Below are 17,631 nucleotides of genomic sequence, written 5' to 3' on the forward strand. Positions count from 1 at the left end.
CAGTGTAAGGGCAAAGTAAAGCCCTGATGAAAATATGCACTTCCAACCCTGCAATTTCTTATGTTCCTGTTCTGCATTTTTTATGTTCTAGAAAAAAAAAATTTAAAAGCGGTTTTGCTCTGATTGTTCCTGCCCACAATTTTTTAAGTTATTTTCTTGACCACAAGTAAAACCTGTCTATACCCGCATGTACTGTGTCTAGAACAATGAAAACCTACTAACCCGTTGTACTGACTGTCTAGTTAGCTAGCATCAACTGGTTGCATTACATATTCGAAATGTGTATATTTTGTACAGAGACAATAAAAATCACAGTTACTATGCAAAACTGGACTGGAGTTTGAATTTTAAACACTGTACATAACTGTCTTTAATGAAATAAGACTCTATTCAGCAAGATAAAATACAAAGTATCAGTCAATACTCCATTTTTTTTTTACATTATAATTCATCAAGACAATGTCAACAAGAAATGGTTCATAATTTAAAATATACATAATTATACATATAATCCCAGGAGCCTAATCTGCCTCAACCAACAGGCAGTGTATGTCCTGATACAAGGCAACAGGTGACCATTTAATAGCCAAATTTTCCTTCGAACAACCTGTTAAAACTGTGCACATCAATGGAAACGGTAAGAGTTACAGCTGCTTGCAAAGCAAATATTTAATAAACTCTTCACTGGAAATCTTATTGCAATGTAATTAAAGCTAGACAGAAAGTAAACGCTTGCTTCAGGGGTCGACTGATGAAGTTTTTCCAATTATCAAATCCAATATTTAGGATTTTTCCGATTTTCGTTCCTTTTTGAAAACCACTTTCATACCAAATAAGTTAATGAAATGGATTACCTTGGCTCCATCTGTAGTCACCACTCTGAACTCGAGCAAACTCCTCCCCACAGCGTTACCTGATTGGCTATGCATCACTAGTAACAGCCTATCAACACGGAATAATAAATGCTGAAAGGTTATTTATTTTATGATTTACATATGTAAAACATAAAATACTGCATTTCAACAACGCTTTGTGTTGGATTTTGCACTATTCTAAATTTTTATATCAACATTTATATTGTCAGTGCAAATGTGTATCAGTTATTTGTTTCCGTGACTGCTAATAATTGGTATCGATACTGACCATGAAAGAACCATATCGGTCGACCCCTAATTAGCTTAATTAGCCTAATTAGCTAATTAGCTTTGCATTTCTTTGTTTAATTCCTGGCATAACCAAACAAATACATCAGCCTTGATGTATTTTTGTAATGTTTAAATCAACAACAATCAAAAAATGCTCCTGCTTTAATAATAGCGTGATGAAGATGCACATCGCATATGCTTCAGCATGTACATAAAAGTCCAGTGTTAAATGAAGAACATTTCTCAGATTCAGCAGTTTGTTTCTCTGAATTCCTCATTCAAAGTGTCATCGCTGACATTTACAGGCGTGCTGTGTGGCTGCTTGGGATTAGATTTGTCCATAATGGATTAGCCATTTACTTGGGCATTTTGCGGAGCTCTGCCAGAACCCAAATGGCCAACGAGAGAAGAGCCACAGAGCCAGACTGGTGAGTTGCTGCCAGTGGAGTTGGGACATACAGTAGCAGGGTGCTGATACCAAGGGCAACCTGAAGAGCACAAAAACACAGTTAAGTTACAATGAAAGGCAATGACTCTATTTACATGCGTACTCCTGTGTTCGACTGACAGCTTACCTGTCCATAGGCCATTGCTGCAAGAAGACTGATGGCAATCTTTGCCCTCCTGGGCAGCATCATCCTCCTTGAGAACAGATAGAGGCCAGTAATCGCAGTAAGAGAACTGATTGCCTAGAAAAAAAAATACAGATGAACAGTCACAACCTTTAGCTGTCTCTTAATTTACTGAATGAGATGAAAGAAAAAAACAAAACTCAAATGTTGCCAAAACTATTTTTCTGTTTATGCAGGGTAACTTACTAAAATTCTGTGGTCAAATTGTACAGTTGTTGGGTTTTCAAAGAAGTTCTTGAGGGTAGGCGAGAAGGCAAGCAGATCATCAGGAATCCATCTTTCTCCCATCTTAGGGAAAGAGTTATACACCAGCCCGGCATCCAAACCAGCAACAAAAGCACCTGTGTAAGAGCATTTGTAAAATCATTATAAATGTGCGCAGATTACATCCTTTCATCTTCACAATCAGCTAAAGTAGTGCTTACACTTTAACTGTGTTTTTCTACAGCAGGGGTCCCTAACATATTTTCTTCCAAAAAGGGCACATTTTTTTTTAAAGAAATGTTGACGTGTGGTGAGCTACAGGCTGCTTCCTGCCAACATTTCTAGGACACAGCACAGTAAACTGCACTATGCTAGATTACCTTTACCACATGATTAAGCAGTACCTGAAAGTGCGGTGAGGAAGACGAGTCCACCAGTACCCTTGGCAAACCTCCTCAGCTGCATGAGACGACTGGTTTCTCTCATCTGTGAAAGAGATGTCATCATGAGAAACTTGCAACTAGTAAACCAAGTGACATTTGCTCACACAGAACAAGTTTAAACCTGTGGTGCTTTCAGTGCAGACAAAGACGATAACTGATATTTAACCTGTTGGCCAGAGACTGCCGCTGTACCTTGTGTGCTGGCAGCATCAGAGTAAGCCCTGTCCACAGACTGGCACAGTACAGCAACAAGGCAGAGCCAAGATGAGCACTTAGGCGATACTGGCTGACTCGAGGGATGTCGTAAGACTCAGGCTTCTCCTCCAGCCCGCTTTTTACCATGTACCACCCCAGCAGGCCCTGAGGAGACACACACAGGATGTCTAATTAGAATTTTACAATAATACAACATGATCACAGCTGCAACGAATTTGATGACACCAATCATAACAAATGAATTAAACTGCAGTGCCAGAAAAAAAAAAAGGTGAGAATGAGATAAAGATTAACTTCCTATGACCCTCTCTCCTCTCCACAGCTGTGGCTAGCCTCACCTGGAAGAAGACAAATCCACAAAGCCCCAGCACTTTTCCCTTCATGGAGCGAGTAAAGTATCCTTTCCTCCAGAAGTAAATGGTGGGGAGGATGTATGCCAGTCCAACCAGCCTGCCCCACATACGATGCCCCCACTCCATGTAGTAGATGAACTTAAACTCTGGCAGAGTCATATCGTGGTTCATACTGGGAAAACATAATGACACTAGATAACTAATCTTTAAATTAGAAGGCAAACACACACATAACACAGAGTTCTATTGAATTACATAATTGTAAACCCTATGTTTTTCAGTAAACAGAGTCCTTTGTATATCAAGTGCTTAGAATCACTGTTGAAATAAAAGGATTGTGTGACAAAACTTCAAAAAGTTTAATCCTAAAGAAAAGACATGTACATCTATTTTAAAATCAGCCCCAAATTAGTGTTTTAAATATTGGTGATGAGGTGTTTTTAAAAATGTGTAAGTGATAAAGTAAACAGTGTAAACCGGCCCTTACATTTTGAATTCTGGAAACTGCTGGTACTTAGAAAACTCAGCCTCCCACTCTGCTTGTGACCGAGGAGGCTTCATCTCTCTCACCAGATGCCAGTCAACCATGGAAAGCCCAGATTCTGTTAGCCTGATTGAAACACATGCACCGATACAGTAAGTACCCATCAACATCACTTAAATAAAAGGAGAACTTCTATCAACACAGACACATTACTGAAAAGCTTTTTGTACCTTGTGACGCCACCCAAGACAACAGCTCCAACCACCAGCCCACTGCAACCCAGTAACCAGCGACCGACTATGCGATTTGTGGCTGCGTTGGGGACAGTAGCTACTGCTGGAGTGGAGGCGGCTCCTGCCTCCACTGTGACGGTGCTCTGACCTCTCTTCACAAGCCATTGTCGTAGCTGTGGACTCCGCTGAGGTTGTAAATAAAAAAAAAATTTTTAAAAAGAGAAGGAATTGAAATCGTGTTGGACATAAAAGGCTCTAAATCTAATGATTTGTTTTTAACTACACTGAAGAATTCAACAGCAAAATAGATAAAGTAACAGCCTGATTTCAGCTTGAAATGGGAACAAATCCATGTGGCCTGGATCCAAAATCTAGTAGAGTCAGAGAGTGCCCCATCAGTCTCTGTGAAGCAAGCTTTTACATGAAACACTATGTGACTTTCCTTTTGTCAGCTCTTGTGTGCTTTCCTTCCCATAAACTATACAAAGGAGAATACAAACAAAACAAACTCATCAGTTGCCAACCTTTGGCTGAAATTTCACTTCAGTCTCAGAGCTCTGACCTTCTCTTTTAAGCTGGTTGAATGATGCACATGGAGCGTACAGAGACTAATTTATCAAACTTTCCCTAACAGTTCACTTGATAATATACAGAACTCTGACCCTTTTCAATATCGTGATTTCCTTCAACCTTCTCATTTTGTGTTATCATTACATTCATACATGTGATAATGCATTTTAAAATTCCTATTTAAACACATAGTTTAAATGGCCTGAATTGTCACAAACTGGACTATATTTGTCCCACATCTGATATCCAGTTAGAGCAGGGGTGTCGAATCCTGGTCCTCGAGGGCTGCAATCCTGCATGTTTTAGATGCTTCCCTCTTCCAACACACCTGATTCAAATGATCAGCTCATCATCAAGCTCTGCAGAAGCCTGATAACGATCCTGATCATTTGAATCAGGTGTGTTGGAAGAGGGACGCATTTAAAACATGCAGGACTGTGGTCCTCGAGGACCAGGATTCGACACCCGTGAGTTAGAGAGTCAGGACTTCAGGACAACGCTGCACGCTGATTGGTTGGTAGGTTTGATGCTTCTGGTGTTGCGGGAAATTTAGCTACTGGCAATTCTAACATATCCATATACAGAGTACGCTTAGATTATTAAAACAAACATTAAACCTGTTCTTTTATTACATAGGTTTGTTTTCATTCTAATATCATAGTTAAAGCTACATCGGGATGACTGGAGGTCGGTGATGTAACTTATCTGTTAACTGATACATGCGGACGTGACTGTAGCTCAGAACAGACAGGAAGCATTATCTACCTTAAACAAACCCTAACAACAACACCAAAGCGAAACTAAGGTGTACTGCCTGGCAGACTATCTGACATATCGTGTGATAATCACATTGCTTTCACTGTGTGACCTCCCCGTGCCTATCTAACTGGCTAGCAACTGTTAGCTACATAAGCTAGCTCCTGTGTACTCACGCTGCTGTGCTGAAACCCTTTGGAGCTGCTCCTACAGCCGCAAAACACCGTCGTCCGCAGCGATGAGAGTAACATGTTAGTGCACTAATGTCTGCCAGTGGTGAGGTGGTCCAGCAGGGTTGTTGTAAAACACAGAGCCTGGTTACTTAACGGCTGTCAGCCGGTTGGTTTGGTAAGCTTTCTTCTTCGTTGACGTCCAGTTCTTCTTCTACTGTTTTTACTGCGGTTGGCTGGAAGCTTTGTGTTGCGTCACCGCCACCTTCTGAGCTGGAGGGTGATCCTCTAATGCCCACTCATGTCCTTGAGTTTAAGTAAACTGTTCCTGAGTCTGTCTTCCCTGTTGGAGGAGAACATATTGGCCAATTACATATCCATATTACATTTCCAGCATGTTACCGTACTCTGACACATCAGCTGCATGTTGTGATAAAAATAAGCGATGTTGTTTCCTACTGTTCAGACTAATGTGGCTAAATATCATCTTATCTACAAGTTTTTCTCACTTCTCTTTTGTTGTTTTGGTTACTGTAGTAAATCCTACCTTTAATTTTCCTATCCTATTCCTACTGCCATCTCTTTTTCTTAAATTCTACTTTGATTGTGATAATTTACTGTGTTGTAGATTATTTTCTGACTACCATATTCACTGAATTAGATAGACAGACAGACAGATAGATAGATATTCAAGACATTTGAGGAGAAAATTAGTGAATGATCTTCAGTCCATTATTATTATACCGAGAAAAAAAGAAAACAAGCTGTTTCCCGGAGCAACGCATTAGACCATGTAGAACATTCCCTTTACACTGCACAGTGTGAATCATACATTTTGTAATTACCGAATGACTCTCCAGTCTTGTCAGGATTTACTGTCTACATTAAAACTTCATACGATCTCTGTTCTGTCTATGTTGTGCAATATCTTCTAAGCTGCCTGAGTGATGCACACGGAACTTACAAAAACAATCTTACCAAAGCTTCCTCTGACAGTTTACTTGTTGTTAAATCACCGGACTCTGATCCTTTTCATAAGCATTTTCCACTTTATGATCTCTTTAAACCTTTTGATTGTGTTGTTATTGCATTTTTGCATATGTTGTTCAATTTTTTTTAAATGCTTATTAAACATAAGCAGACACATAGTTCAAATGGCCTGCTACTGTGTTTCCCTTTAATCTTGTGTGGGCCGAATCCAGATGAATTTCATAATTATTTTAGATAGCTTAGTTCCTGTTATTTCCAGCACCATGCCCTGTCTTGTTTTTGACTGCATATTCTGGACCTATTCAGACTTCGATTGGTTTGATTTTGTATCCATATTAGGGCTCCAAAGAATAGACAAGAGTTCCCCTGTAAAAACTGACAGGTTGTTGGTAATTCTTTTGCTTGATGAGCCACTGGAATCTGGACTAATGGATGTAAACATGTTGTTGTTATTGGCTGTTTTTGAGATATCGGTGTATAATCTGAGATAATCTATGTATCTGATAACTTGTCTCTCGTATTTTCTATACTTTTCCCTTTATTCTTTTCTGAAGGGTGCAGATCATCAACTACCTCCTAATAACTAATGTGGAGACAACAGAGAACAGTACAGGCCTTAACATTGTGTTACCTATCCCTATATTTCACGAGCTATGTTTGATATTTTCCAACCAAAGCTCTGTAGCCTTAATTTTTCTTTCTCTTGACATAGCTTTAAAACATCCTGAATGATTCTTCTTGTGGCCCTTTCAGTTTGTCCTTTGTCTTAATATAAGTTGAGTTGTTTTGATTTCTCCACCTGCAAAGCAGATACTGCTGTTGTTTTTGTGGCACCACAGCAAAGTCTCAAGGCCTGATATTGAATTGTGTCCAACTTTTTTAGTAGCATTTTCAATGCAGACACATAAATTATGCAACCATAGTCTAGACTATGGTTTTCAAAGAAAGTCTGCTAGCTCCCCACTCTCTGACCCCCCCCAAACATCTTACAATATTAATACTATACTTTAAAAAAAAAAATGTCTTCACAATTTGTCCAATATGAATTGTCTTGTCAAACCAGTTATCTAAATATGTGAAACACTCTACTCATTAAGTTTTCTGCATAATGTTTAAAGTTAATCTGGCCCTTTATTATCTGCAATAAAACACAATTAAACCTGGAAACAGTACTAACTACATAATTTATCATAACTGAAAACAGGCCTGGACTGACTTTCTGTTTTCCACTAAATGCTTGATACTCTAATCTTTCCCTGTTTGATACCAACCTGTGTTTTTAACCCATCTATACATTTTCTCTCTTATTCTCACATAATATAATCTGATCATTAATGCCTCTCTCAACATCATGCAATACAACTTCTATTGTGAAGTATTTTCTCATTACCCTAATCACTGATTTATTCTAAATCACTGTAAGACAGAGTCTGTGATCTTCAGTTCACTCGTAGTTTTATTGTACATTACACAGAGAAAAAATAATCCAATCTGATCTGGTCTTGAGAGCATCTGATAAGACCATGTAGTGCATAACCTTAAATACAGTTTTTTATATTGACCAACGTGCGCCATAGGCCCACCACTCTGTAATAACTACCTGATTTCCCCTCCGGTCAAGAAGTGCATATCATGTTTACATCAAAACCCTGTCAATTCTCTGTTCTGCCTATTTTCTGCAATCATTTCCTCAAGACTAAATTACTGTAACTCACTGTGCCTGGATATTAGCCTGTCCTCACTGCCTCATCTGCAGCCAGTGCAGTATGATGCAGTAAGACTCCTAACTGATACCAAAGAGAATGGAAAGAAACTCGTGTACTTACATCCCTGCACCAGCTACTTGGCAAATACAGTTTTGATAAAAGTTATTTTTTTGTTTATTAAGTCATATATGAGTTGGTGCCTGGAAACATTTCTGAACTTTTCTGCTCCTACATTGCCTCAAACCCTCTTAGATCCTCATTACAGCTGCTGTTAACTGCTCCACTGTTGAGGCTGGTAGGTAGAGTAGATTGTGCCTTTGCAGCAGCAGTCCCAAAACTTTGGAATAGCCTTCCTCTTTCAATCAAATGTTTCTCCTCCACTGATATTAAAAGGAAAATCTCAACACATGCATGTTTTCAATGGCATTTTGTCTCTCTTAATTTCATTTTTTTTAAAAACTTATTTTATTTTTTAGAACTTAATCTTACATGTTGCAATCCTGTTTTGCCTTGTTTTTGGTATTCTGTACTTTCTTTTACAAACTGATTTTACAAGCCTACTTCCTGTCATGCATTTTGCTCATATTTTTGTTGTTGCTTCACTGATAACATGTTCAGCACTTTGATCATCCATCCATCCATTATCTATAAACCGCTTAATCCTCACTAGGGTTGCGGGGGGCTGGAGTCTATCCCAGCTGACTTAGAGCGGAGGCAGGGGACACCCTGGACAGGTCACCAGTCGATCACAGGGCTACACTTAGAGACAGACAACCAAGCACACTCACATTCACACCTACGGACAATTTAGAATCACCAATTAACCTCAACATGTGTTTGGAATGTGTGGGAGGAAGTCAAGTAATTTTAATATATAAATAAACTTGATTTGAAACTAGATATGTCTTGTAACCTCATTCTTTCATGCTTGCTCAGTGATGCATGTGGAGCTTAGAAAAAACTATTTTATAAAAGCTTTCTCTGACCGTTCACTTCACAGGGCTCTGACCTTTTTCTGACTCACATTATGTTCTCTTTCAGTGTTCTTAACATAGGTTATTATTACAGTTCAGCACATCCTGTCTTGCATGTCTGCATTAAATACATCTGAGCACACAGTTTAAATTGCGAGACACTCAATAACATCTCTCCTACCCTTTTCAACATCATAAAGTACATAAATTAAACCCTCTTTATTAATATGAGCTTTCCTAATTAGTATTATTTTTATTTCTGCTTGTGTTGTTGTTATGGATACATTTGTTTTTCCCCCCCTTGTACACTTTGTCCTGTTATTTGTGTTGTTGTGAACCGCCTGTGCTGTTAATAAAGTTTGTTAAAAACAATATTGACGTCCAAGAAATAGAGTGCACGTCAAGATTTTATTTTATTGTTATTATTTTGACTTTTTTTTTCCTTTGTCGGGTGGAAAACAAGATACTCGACAGTAATGTCAAATGCCAAATAAATGTCGTTCTTCTTTTTGTTTTTAAAATAAGTTATAAAGACCCTGGAGATTCACGTGATTCATGCATGTTTTGAACTTCAGCGTATCCCGCACGGGCGGTCACACTCCGCCCGTTAGCCCGGCAATATCGTGTAACTTGTATACCGCCCCTTTCGTCGCCACAGCGTGTGCTCGAAATCCAACAAACCGGAAGACGGCGTTCCACTGTAGTTACTGGCTGTAGGAGCTGCAGTCAGTCAGTCCACAAGTATTGACTTTCAACCGCCTGTAATCGACTGATAATGTCCACGAATCGATAGACAGGGGATTTGACCGGTAGCTGTGGTAGAAGGGAGAGTGGTTAGCCAAGTGAACGCAAATGTGTTTGCTAACAACTTTGCAGTGAATCTGTTTTTGTCCCTGTCTCTCTGTTCACACTGCCACTATGGCAGAGGGCTTTTTAATGGAGGCGTGTGTGGACTCCGTGGAGTCTGCTGTCAATGCTGAGCGAGGAGGTCGGTAACTTGTAGACAAGGCATTGTGCTTTTTCTGTTAAATTAGCGTGACCTGCTTGTAACAGAGGTAACCTGAAGCACTTGCAGTTGTACTTAAAAGTCAGGAAAAAGGTTGCAATCAGTGACACACTGTTTCAGACGCTCTTCAACCTGATCCTAGAAACACAACAACTAGACTTCTCTTTTAGGTTTTAGAATACATTTCACCTCTCATCTCAGACGCATATAGATGTATATAGACAGCCTCAGCTCACATGGTCTGCTTGTATTTAATATCTCAAATGTCATCTCCAGGCGTAGTCTGAGCCCTTTTGTCTCTGAACAGGTGCAGGTCGACTTGAGTTGTGTTCTAGTCTTCTGGAGGGAGGCCTCACTCCCAGTCTCGGTGAGCACAGGCCGCTTCTGTACAGATCTGTTGCAGAAACTCTTGATCATCTCTTTAGACCAGACAGGCATACAATCCCACGTATGACACGCTTATTTGTTTTCCTACAGGTCTGCTGCAGGTAGTGAAGCAGTATGTCAAAATCCCAGTCTATGTGATGATACGTCCTCGCGGGGGTGACTTCTTGTACTCAGACCAGGAGGTGGAGGTAATGAGGAAGGATATAGAGCTAATGAAGAGCCAAGGAGCAGATGGATTAGTGCTGGGAGCCTTGACAGAGGATGGACGAGTGGACGCAGAGCTCTGCATGGAGTTACTGGGTATTTACTGTCCATATAGTTGTCTGTGTATGCTTACATGGCACTAAATAACAACAATCCGGATGCGCTTCATGATACGTAGTCCCACAAAATCATGAACGAATTATTAAAAAAAAAAAAAAAAAATCCTGTGTTCATAACAGGAATGCCCTATTACATGCTTCTCTGTCTTCGGACCTTTAACCTCTTTAAAATCTGACTTTTCTAAATATTACCTCCCTTTATGCAAGCCAACAGAAAAAAAAATCAAGATTCCTAAATTTTATCTCTTGTAAATAATTGTCCTTATCTCTCAGGACAATATACAGACACATTTACAAAAAAAAAGCTGAGACACTGTGTATAATGTGAAGAAGAAAAAAAAACAGGAAACATGAGTGTGCAAATCACTTCAACATTATCTATACACCGCTTAATCCTCACTAGGGTCGCGTGAGCCTATCCCAGCCGACTTAGGGCGAAGGTCGCCAGTCTATCACAGGGCTACACTTCGAGACAGATAACCAAGCACACTCACATTCACACCTACGGACAATTTACAATCACCAATTAACCTCAACGTGTTTTTGGACTGTGTGGGAGGAAGCCAGAGAACACGGAGAGAACCCACGCTGCACGGGGAGAACATGCCAACTGCGCCACCCTGCAGCCCACTTCAACATTAGAGAGTACATAATTTTTTCATGTAATGTCAGCCACACGCTTAAAAAAAAAAAATTGGGACGGGGCAACAAAAGACTGGAGATGTTGTGAAATGTTGATGAAAAAAAACTGGCAGAACAACTAATTAGGTTTATTGTCAACTGGTTGGGAACATGATTAGGTAAAAATAGAGCATCCTAAAGAGGCAGAGCCTTTCACCGCTCTGTGAAAGACAGCTTTGGCAGTTTATTTAATAATTGAACGCTTCTAAGCACAAAGTTGTGAAGAATTCAGGGATTTTGTCCTCGACAGTAATAATAATATCATAAAAAGATTCAGTGAAGGCAATTTGCTTAGAACAAGTGACAAGACCAAAAAATTCTAATAAATGGTCGTGATCTTCCAGCCCTTAGATGACACTGCATTAAAAACGGACATAATTCTGTCATGGAAATCACTGCATGCGCTCAGCATCACTTCTTATAACCAATGTCAGCAAAGACAGTTGCTTGCTGCATCTACAAATACAAGTTAAAACTCTACATTCAAAGAAAAAACAAACATATTTTTTTTAAACAAGATCAAGAAACTCTTTGCCAAAGCTCACATAACATAAACTGAGGCGAAATGGAAAACTGTCCTGTGGTTTCACAAAGAGGAGCCTTTCAGCTTGTCGTTATTGTGCACTTCAAAAGCCAGCATCCATTGAAAGTGCATTCATGCACCAGGCTTTGGACACCTATGACAACACCATGAATGCTAAATGATATACAGTTTTTTTTAAAGCAATGTATAGTGTCATTAGGATGAGAGGGAGAAGCAGACCTTGCTTTTTTTAGAATAACAAAGCCAAATGACATTCTGCATGTGTTACAGCAGCACGGCTGCATAATAAGATTCTGGATGCTGCCGACCAATGAAAACATGTGCTGCATAATGAAATAAAAAGTACAATAAAAAAGGATCCCAAACTGTTAAGCAGCTGAAATCTTAAATTAAACAGGTACAGGAAAACACTGTTTTTCAAAGTAGGCCAGTGGGTCTTGTCAGTGACACTTAGAACAACACTTAGAGGGCTGTTAAAAGCAGCAGTGGTGAGGTAAACATGTCCCTGTCCTAACTTTTTTTGAAATGTGTTTGTGGTCCCAATTCAAAATGAGCACAAACAAATGGATTTTTCAATTTAAGATAAATCTGACATCTTTTTGTTGTACTGAAAAACACAGAGTTTAAGTGATTTGCAAGTCATGTCATTCAGTTTTTATTTTCATTTTACACACTGTCACAATGTTTCAGGAAATGGGTGAAGAAATGCAAAATGGCATTTGAGTTCATCATTACAAAGATTCTAAATACACACATATCTTAGACTGAGGTGATGTTGTTTATCCACTACGTTTTGAAACTAAATAATCAATAATGCATTAGAGTGTTAAGTCTTAGCTTTAATTTGCGTTTACATGCTATTAAAAGATAAGATACAGCCGCTTTAACACCTGGATAGCTGTTCAGACTGAGGTAGAGTTTTCTGTCAGTAATGAAGAGTGAATAAGTGACATTTATTGATGAGTTCACTGCTGACAGTAGCAACAGGATGAATGTTCTGGTATACTGTACAAACTGAGAGAAGCAATCCCTTTATCTCAATTCAGCCAAGCTGTATTCTGCTAGAAGACCTGAATAAAAGCCCCAAGACCCCACAAGAAGCAAGAGCTTAAGGTCTCTGCAGTGCAGGACCATCAACAGGGAACAAAGCATCACCTGATGTGTACAGGTCTAAGACTTCAGGATGTCAGTGACTGCAAAAGATTTTCGCTAAAATATTAAGCACAATCTTTTTTTTTTTTTTTTTTGTTTTAGTCTGATTAATTTTGAACATGTAGGCTTTGGGAACTCTGTGTTTAAAAGGGCTAATTCTCATCCATAGTTTGCTCTATAATAATGAAAACCAACTCGGTTGTTATGTTCTTTTATTTATACTAAATGCCATTGTTTCTTAGAATGAAATCCGTTAATAATTTTTGCTTGATTTTTATATTCCATAGATCAAAGCATTCAGTTGTAGCAATTGGACACCAGATTTCCTATTTTTGATCATCTTTTTACTGACAATTGAACCAAACGGCTCCATAACCTTTCTGTTGTAATCTGTGCATGTCAAGATGTGGCTCCTGCCGTCTCCTTCACTGTGACCACCTCGGGGTGTTTTTAACGCCATGCTTCACAGCAGCATAAACGATCATTTTACATGCCATTTAATTAATTAAATAATTCTTTAAATAAAATATTTCGTTGCAGGAAATGATGATTTACTTGAAAGGTCTTCAGATCTTAAATTATATGGTTGCCAGCTGGTTAAGTGCTTTCTGTTCCTAAAAGCTGTTGTTATATTTTATTATGTGGAGCATTCAATATTCTAAGAGGTAAAAGACAACATTATGTCACAGATCTGGTACTGCAGGTTTAAACAGAGTTTTTGCGGACTGCTTTCTTTCTCTTACAACATTGCATATGCACACTACTTTGTAATTTTGTTCAATTATATATTCTTTTTTTTTTTTTCACTTTTTGCTCACTAGCTGCTGCCCGTCCTTTGCCTGTCACCTTCCATCGAGGTAACATTTTCTGCTGTAAATCGCATGTAAACGTTAACCTTTAAAAACCTTTTGCAGCCGCTTGCAATCACTATTAAGAAAATATCAGAAATCCTCAGTGGAATTAAAGCCCTTTACAGTGGTTTCATTAATGCTTCTCGGGCTTTATGATAATTAGCTAAGTGTGAGCTCATGCTATGGCACTAATATTGATCCTGCTACAGCTTTTGACATGGTTCACGACCCGGCAATTGCTCTGGAGGCTCTGATATCATTAGGATTCCACCGTCTGTTGACGAGCGGCTGTGACAGCTCCGCTTTGGAGGGACTACCTCTCATTAAACGGCTCATTGATCAAGTATGTATGGAACTATACATGTTTGCTTTAGAACATATAAAAATGGCTGTTTATCAGTGCTGCTACATCATTGTTAGGCAACCTCTCTTCCTTTTTACCTTTCTGACATTGTGATTCCCACTTAACAGGCCAAAGGGAGAATTGCCATAATGCCAGGTGAGAACCTTCACGTCTCCTCCTGCAAGTCATTTATTTGTGTGTTTTCTTGGTTGTTTATTCATTGTTTTTTTAAATTATTATTATTATAACAGGAGGGGGCATCACAGAAAGGAACCTGCAGAGAATTTTAGAGGGTTCAGGTGCTCAAGAGTTTCACTGTTCAGCCCGCTCCAGTAAAGACTCTGCAATGAAGTTCAGGTTTGTTTAAACCCAGTTTCATTCAGTTTGGGATCTTTTATTTCCATGCTTCCATTCATGAAGAGATCTCTCGCAGCTTCAAACAAGAAAACCTTTTTTTTTTTTTAGTTCAAATCCGTCTAACACTTATTTTCATGTGCAGGAACACCAGTGTGATGATGGGCGCTTCTTTCTCAGCACCAGAGTACGGCCTGAAAGTGGCAGATGTGGGCAAAGTTCGGGCTCTAAATGCAATCGCCAAAAACACCTTGTGATTGGGTACTAAGCAATCATGACGAACAACAAAATGATACCTCAAAAGTAATCATACTGATGTGTAACCATTAACTTCGGTGTACACGTTTCCGAATTGCCACAGATTTCCTTTTAAAAACAAATCACTAATCAAGCAGTCACTGCAAAGTTAGAGCTCAGGAACAGTCCTGCAACCTTCTTGGGTGTGCAAAACTTATCAAAGTATCTCACAGAGCAGAGGGCTGTGAATAATTTGCTTGTATTATTGTACACATTTGTGTGTATAGATATTTTGGGGGAACTATTATTTGCAAATCTGTGCAGAGAGTTGTGAATCCTGATCTGGATGTCTACATTTTTACACTGTGTGTGCTGAGATGTGTAGAAACAGTGAATGTGTAAACTTGTCTGTAAATGTGTGCTGACTTTTACATGTGTAGATGAATCAGCACTTACAGTCCTGTCCGACGGAGCGGTCGTCGGCAGGCATACACTCATTTGCAGATCTCCGAAAGAACCCAAGCACAGCAAAAGTTGTGTGTAAAAAATCCAGCCAACTTTGAAAATACCTGAGAAATGTAGTAGTTCTTGAAGATGATTACTTTTTATCTTTCTAAATTGTAAATAGTTTTTTCAAAATGAAGTTGAAATGAACATTTTTTGAGGGCATATACTATCGATCATAAACTGAGGGTAGACTGTTTTCCTCAGATTTATATTCACATTTATACATTTTGTATACATTTGCTGTTTCTTTCACGCATGTATAAATAAGATAAATGTCAGCCCACAATATTGGCAGATTTCTTTACACGTTCACAAATCAGACTACGCACTCGGCATGCACAACTTTACAACTCTCTGCACACATTTGCTCACAACGTTGCTATAATTTTTGTGCCTGTATGTGTGGCCATAGAAGTAGCGGTATATGACACACACTTCAGAACAGCATTTTTCCATTCGCCATGGATTTGATCTATTTATGGATAGAACTCCATGTTTGCAGTGGAAGATGTACGGTTGTGGTCTCTTGTGATTTTCTTTGTCGTTGTTTTTTGAAGACAGCAACATGGTGACTTGCTTTCTTTGCTCATAATGAATAAAAGCTTAGAAGTAGTTCAGTGCAATATGTTTTTTTTTTGTTCATGTTTTCGAAAACACCTCCACAGTCGAAATATGTGTCTGATTCATTTCTTTAAAAAAAAATAAAATAAAATATTCGCTGCAGATGCCAAAACCTTGAAATGCTTGACGTCAAATAGTCACGTTGCTCTCTTATAATTACGTTATCTAACCAGGTTGAATTGATTCTAAACTAAATCTTTTTCATGGAAACTTCTCTGCATTAACTGCAGTGACCCTGCAAGCAGCAGTCTGGTGGTTTTTACATGAAGAGTTTGTGGGTCAGCGAACATGTGATGCTATTAAGCAAAGGTGCTGGTCAAAAGACAGCGTGTCACTGACATGGCTTACCATGATGTCACTTTTAACAGTTTTTACACCATGTTTTACAGCTCATTTGGGTACAACTAATCTAGCAAATTGCTGTAATTTACATGCTGCAGGACAATTTTCCACTTTGTATTTGGGAGAAAGCAGGTCAACACTCGGGCACTTCAGACTGAGTCATCACGAAGCAATCAAAACACCTGCCATGGACTTCACAGCCCATTATCATGTTAGCAAACAGTGTAACCCGTGTAGGATTTTTTATGTTACTTATCGACTTAAGACAACCAAACTCCTTCTCAAACCTGTCACGTTGACTTATAAAAACATGGAGATTACTGAGCCAAGTTATCCAGTTACTTCAATTACTTACTTTTTAGGTCAGCTTGCATAGTTGTATAGGTCGTCTGTCTTTTATGCCTTAACTACTAATTCATGGAAGTACTGTGGCACAGTGTGAAACGGTGCCGGACGAAATTTGTTTATGTTGAAAACAAGTTTCATTAATTGATTTTAAACCCATACAAATCCACGTAACAGATGCTTAAGTATTCATATTGAGTGTGTTTGATGTTATATAGTCTCTTAAAGATGTATATATTCACTGTTGACGTATGGAGAACATCTAGAAGGACAGAGTTCATCCTCACATTTTCACACAAGGCTAAAAGACCAAAAAAGATCCGACTAAGAACAGTGTGTTTCATTCCAGTAGGTCACACAGAAAACCAAGGTAACTTCTTAACAACTAACGGGCCTTCTTAAACTGGCTATTCTCAATGACACCGACGTTGTATCATCAGGAGGACGCTGAACAACAAGGGTGTGCAGGTCAGGGTCGTAACGACAAACTACTGCTATTCAAAAAGAAAATTGCTTCCTGTCTCCAGTTTGATAAAGTTCATGTGGGCAAGCCAGAGGGCTTTTGGAAAACTGTTGATGAGATCGAAACATAACATTTTGTTTTGACACCAGAACCATTATGTTTGGAGAGAAGAAAAACACCTCACCGTAAGAGCCTTAGTATGATGGTTTGGACCTTTGGTTTGGACGTGGGCCAGAACACCTCACCATCAGTGATGGAACAATAAGTTCTGAGTCATTTCTAAAGGAACTTGTCAGAATATCTGTCTGCAAACTGAATCACAGGAGAAAGTGGATCTGTAATCAAAGCAATGACACGTAAGAATAAAGTTAATGTGTTGGAATGGAAAAGTCAGCGTTTCTATTTTCTACCAATAGAAATGTTGTGGAAAGACCTGAACTGAGCAGTTCAGAAAACCCACCGACATCCCAGAGTTGAAGCTTTACTGTACAAAGAAATGGGCAAAAATTCATCCAAGCCAATGTGCACAACTGATCAACAGATGTCTGAAAGGTTGAGTTCCTGCACAGGAGGCTCACGCTGGATATTGACAGCAAATG

The 17,631-nt window shown here is 39.0% G+C and overlaps 2 protein-coding genes across 2 annotated transcripts; one reads left to right on the forward strand and one right to left on the reverse strand.

Moving 5' to 3' along the window:
• Positions 1-339: 339 nt before the first annotated feature.
• Positions 340-5,397, reverse strand: cox15 (cytochrome c oxidase assembly homolog 15 (yeast)). Its single transcript, XM_008282415.1, has 9 exons — positions 5,213-5,397; positions 3,708-3,895; positions 3,481-3,603; positions 2,979-3,165; positions 2,617-2,784; positions 2,386-2,467; positions 1,964-2,118; positions 1,721-1,834; positions 340-1,633 (listed from the first exon to the last, which is right to left on the reverse strand). The coding sequence occupies exons 1-9, from the start codon at positions 5,285-5,287 to the stop codon at positions 1,502-1,504; spliced, it is 1,224 nt and encodes a 407-aa protein (XP_008280637.1). The 5' UTR covers positions 5,288-5,397; the 3' UTR covers positions 340-1,501.
• Positions 5,398-9,574: 4,177 nt separating this feature from the next.
• On the forward strand, positions 9,575-15,884 carry cutc (cutC copper transporter homolog (E. coli)). Its single transcript, XM_008282416.1, has 8 exons — positions 9,575-9,864; positions 10,190-10,249; positions 10,360-10,569; positions 13,791-13,826; positions 14,030-14,163; positions 14,292-14,319; positions 14,415-14,520; positions 14,663-15,884. The coding sequence occupies exons 1-8, from the start codon at positions 9,795-9,797 to the stop codon at positions 14,772-14,774; spliced, it is 756 nt and encodes a 251-aa protein (XP_008280638.1). The 5' UTR covers positions 9,575-9,794; the 3' UTR covers positions 14,775-15,884.
• Positions 15,885-17,631: the final 1,747 nt, after the last annotated feature.

This window comes from Stegastes partitus, unplaced genomic scaffold, assembly GCF_000690725.1.
Source record: "Stegastes partitus isolate 25-593 unplaced genomic scaffold, Stegastes_partitus-1.0.2 Scaffold270, whole genome shotgun sequence".
In the NCBI taxonomy this organism is placed as follows: domain Eukaryota; kingdom Metazoa; phylum Chordata; class Actinopteri; family Pomacentridae; genus Stegastes; species Stegastes partitus.

Coding starts and splice junctions, on each gene's coding strand:
- cutc (XM_008282416.1), top strand. CDS start 9,795: ATGGCAGAGGGCTTTTTAATGGAGGCGTGTGTGGACTCCGTGGAGTCT. Junction 10,570..13,790: donor GCTCTGCATGGAGTTACTGG/GTATTTACTGTC, acceptor TTTGCTCACTAG/CTGCTGCCCGTCCTTTGCCT. Junction 14,164..14,291: donor TTAAACGGCTCATTGATCAA/GTATGTATGGAA, acceptor CCCACTTAACAG/GCCAAAGGGAGAATTGCCAT.
- cox15 (XM_008282415.1), bottom strand. CDS start 5,287: ATGTTACTCTCATCGCTGCGGACGACGGTGTTTTGCGGCTGTAGGAGC. Junction 2,119..2,385: donor CTTCCTCACCGCACTTTCAG/GTACTGCTTAAT, acceptor GCTCTTACACAG/GTGCTTTTGTTGCTGGTTTG. Junction 1,835..1,963: donor AATTTGACCACAGAATTTTA/GTAAGTTACCCT, acceptor TTTTTTTTCTAG/GCAATCAGTTCTCTTACTGC.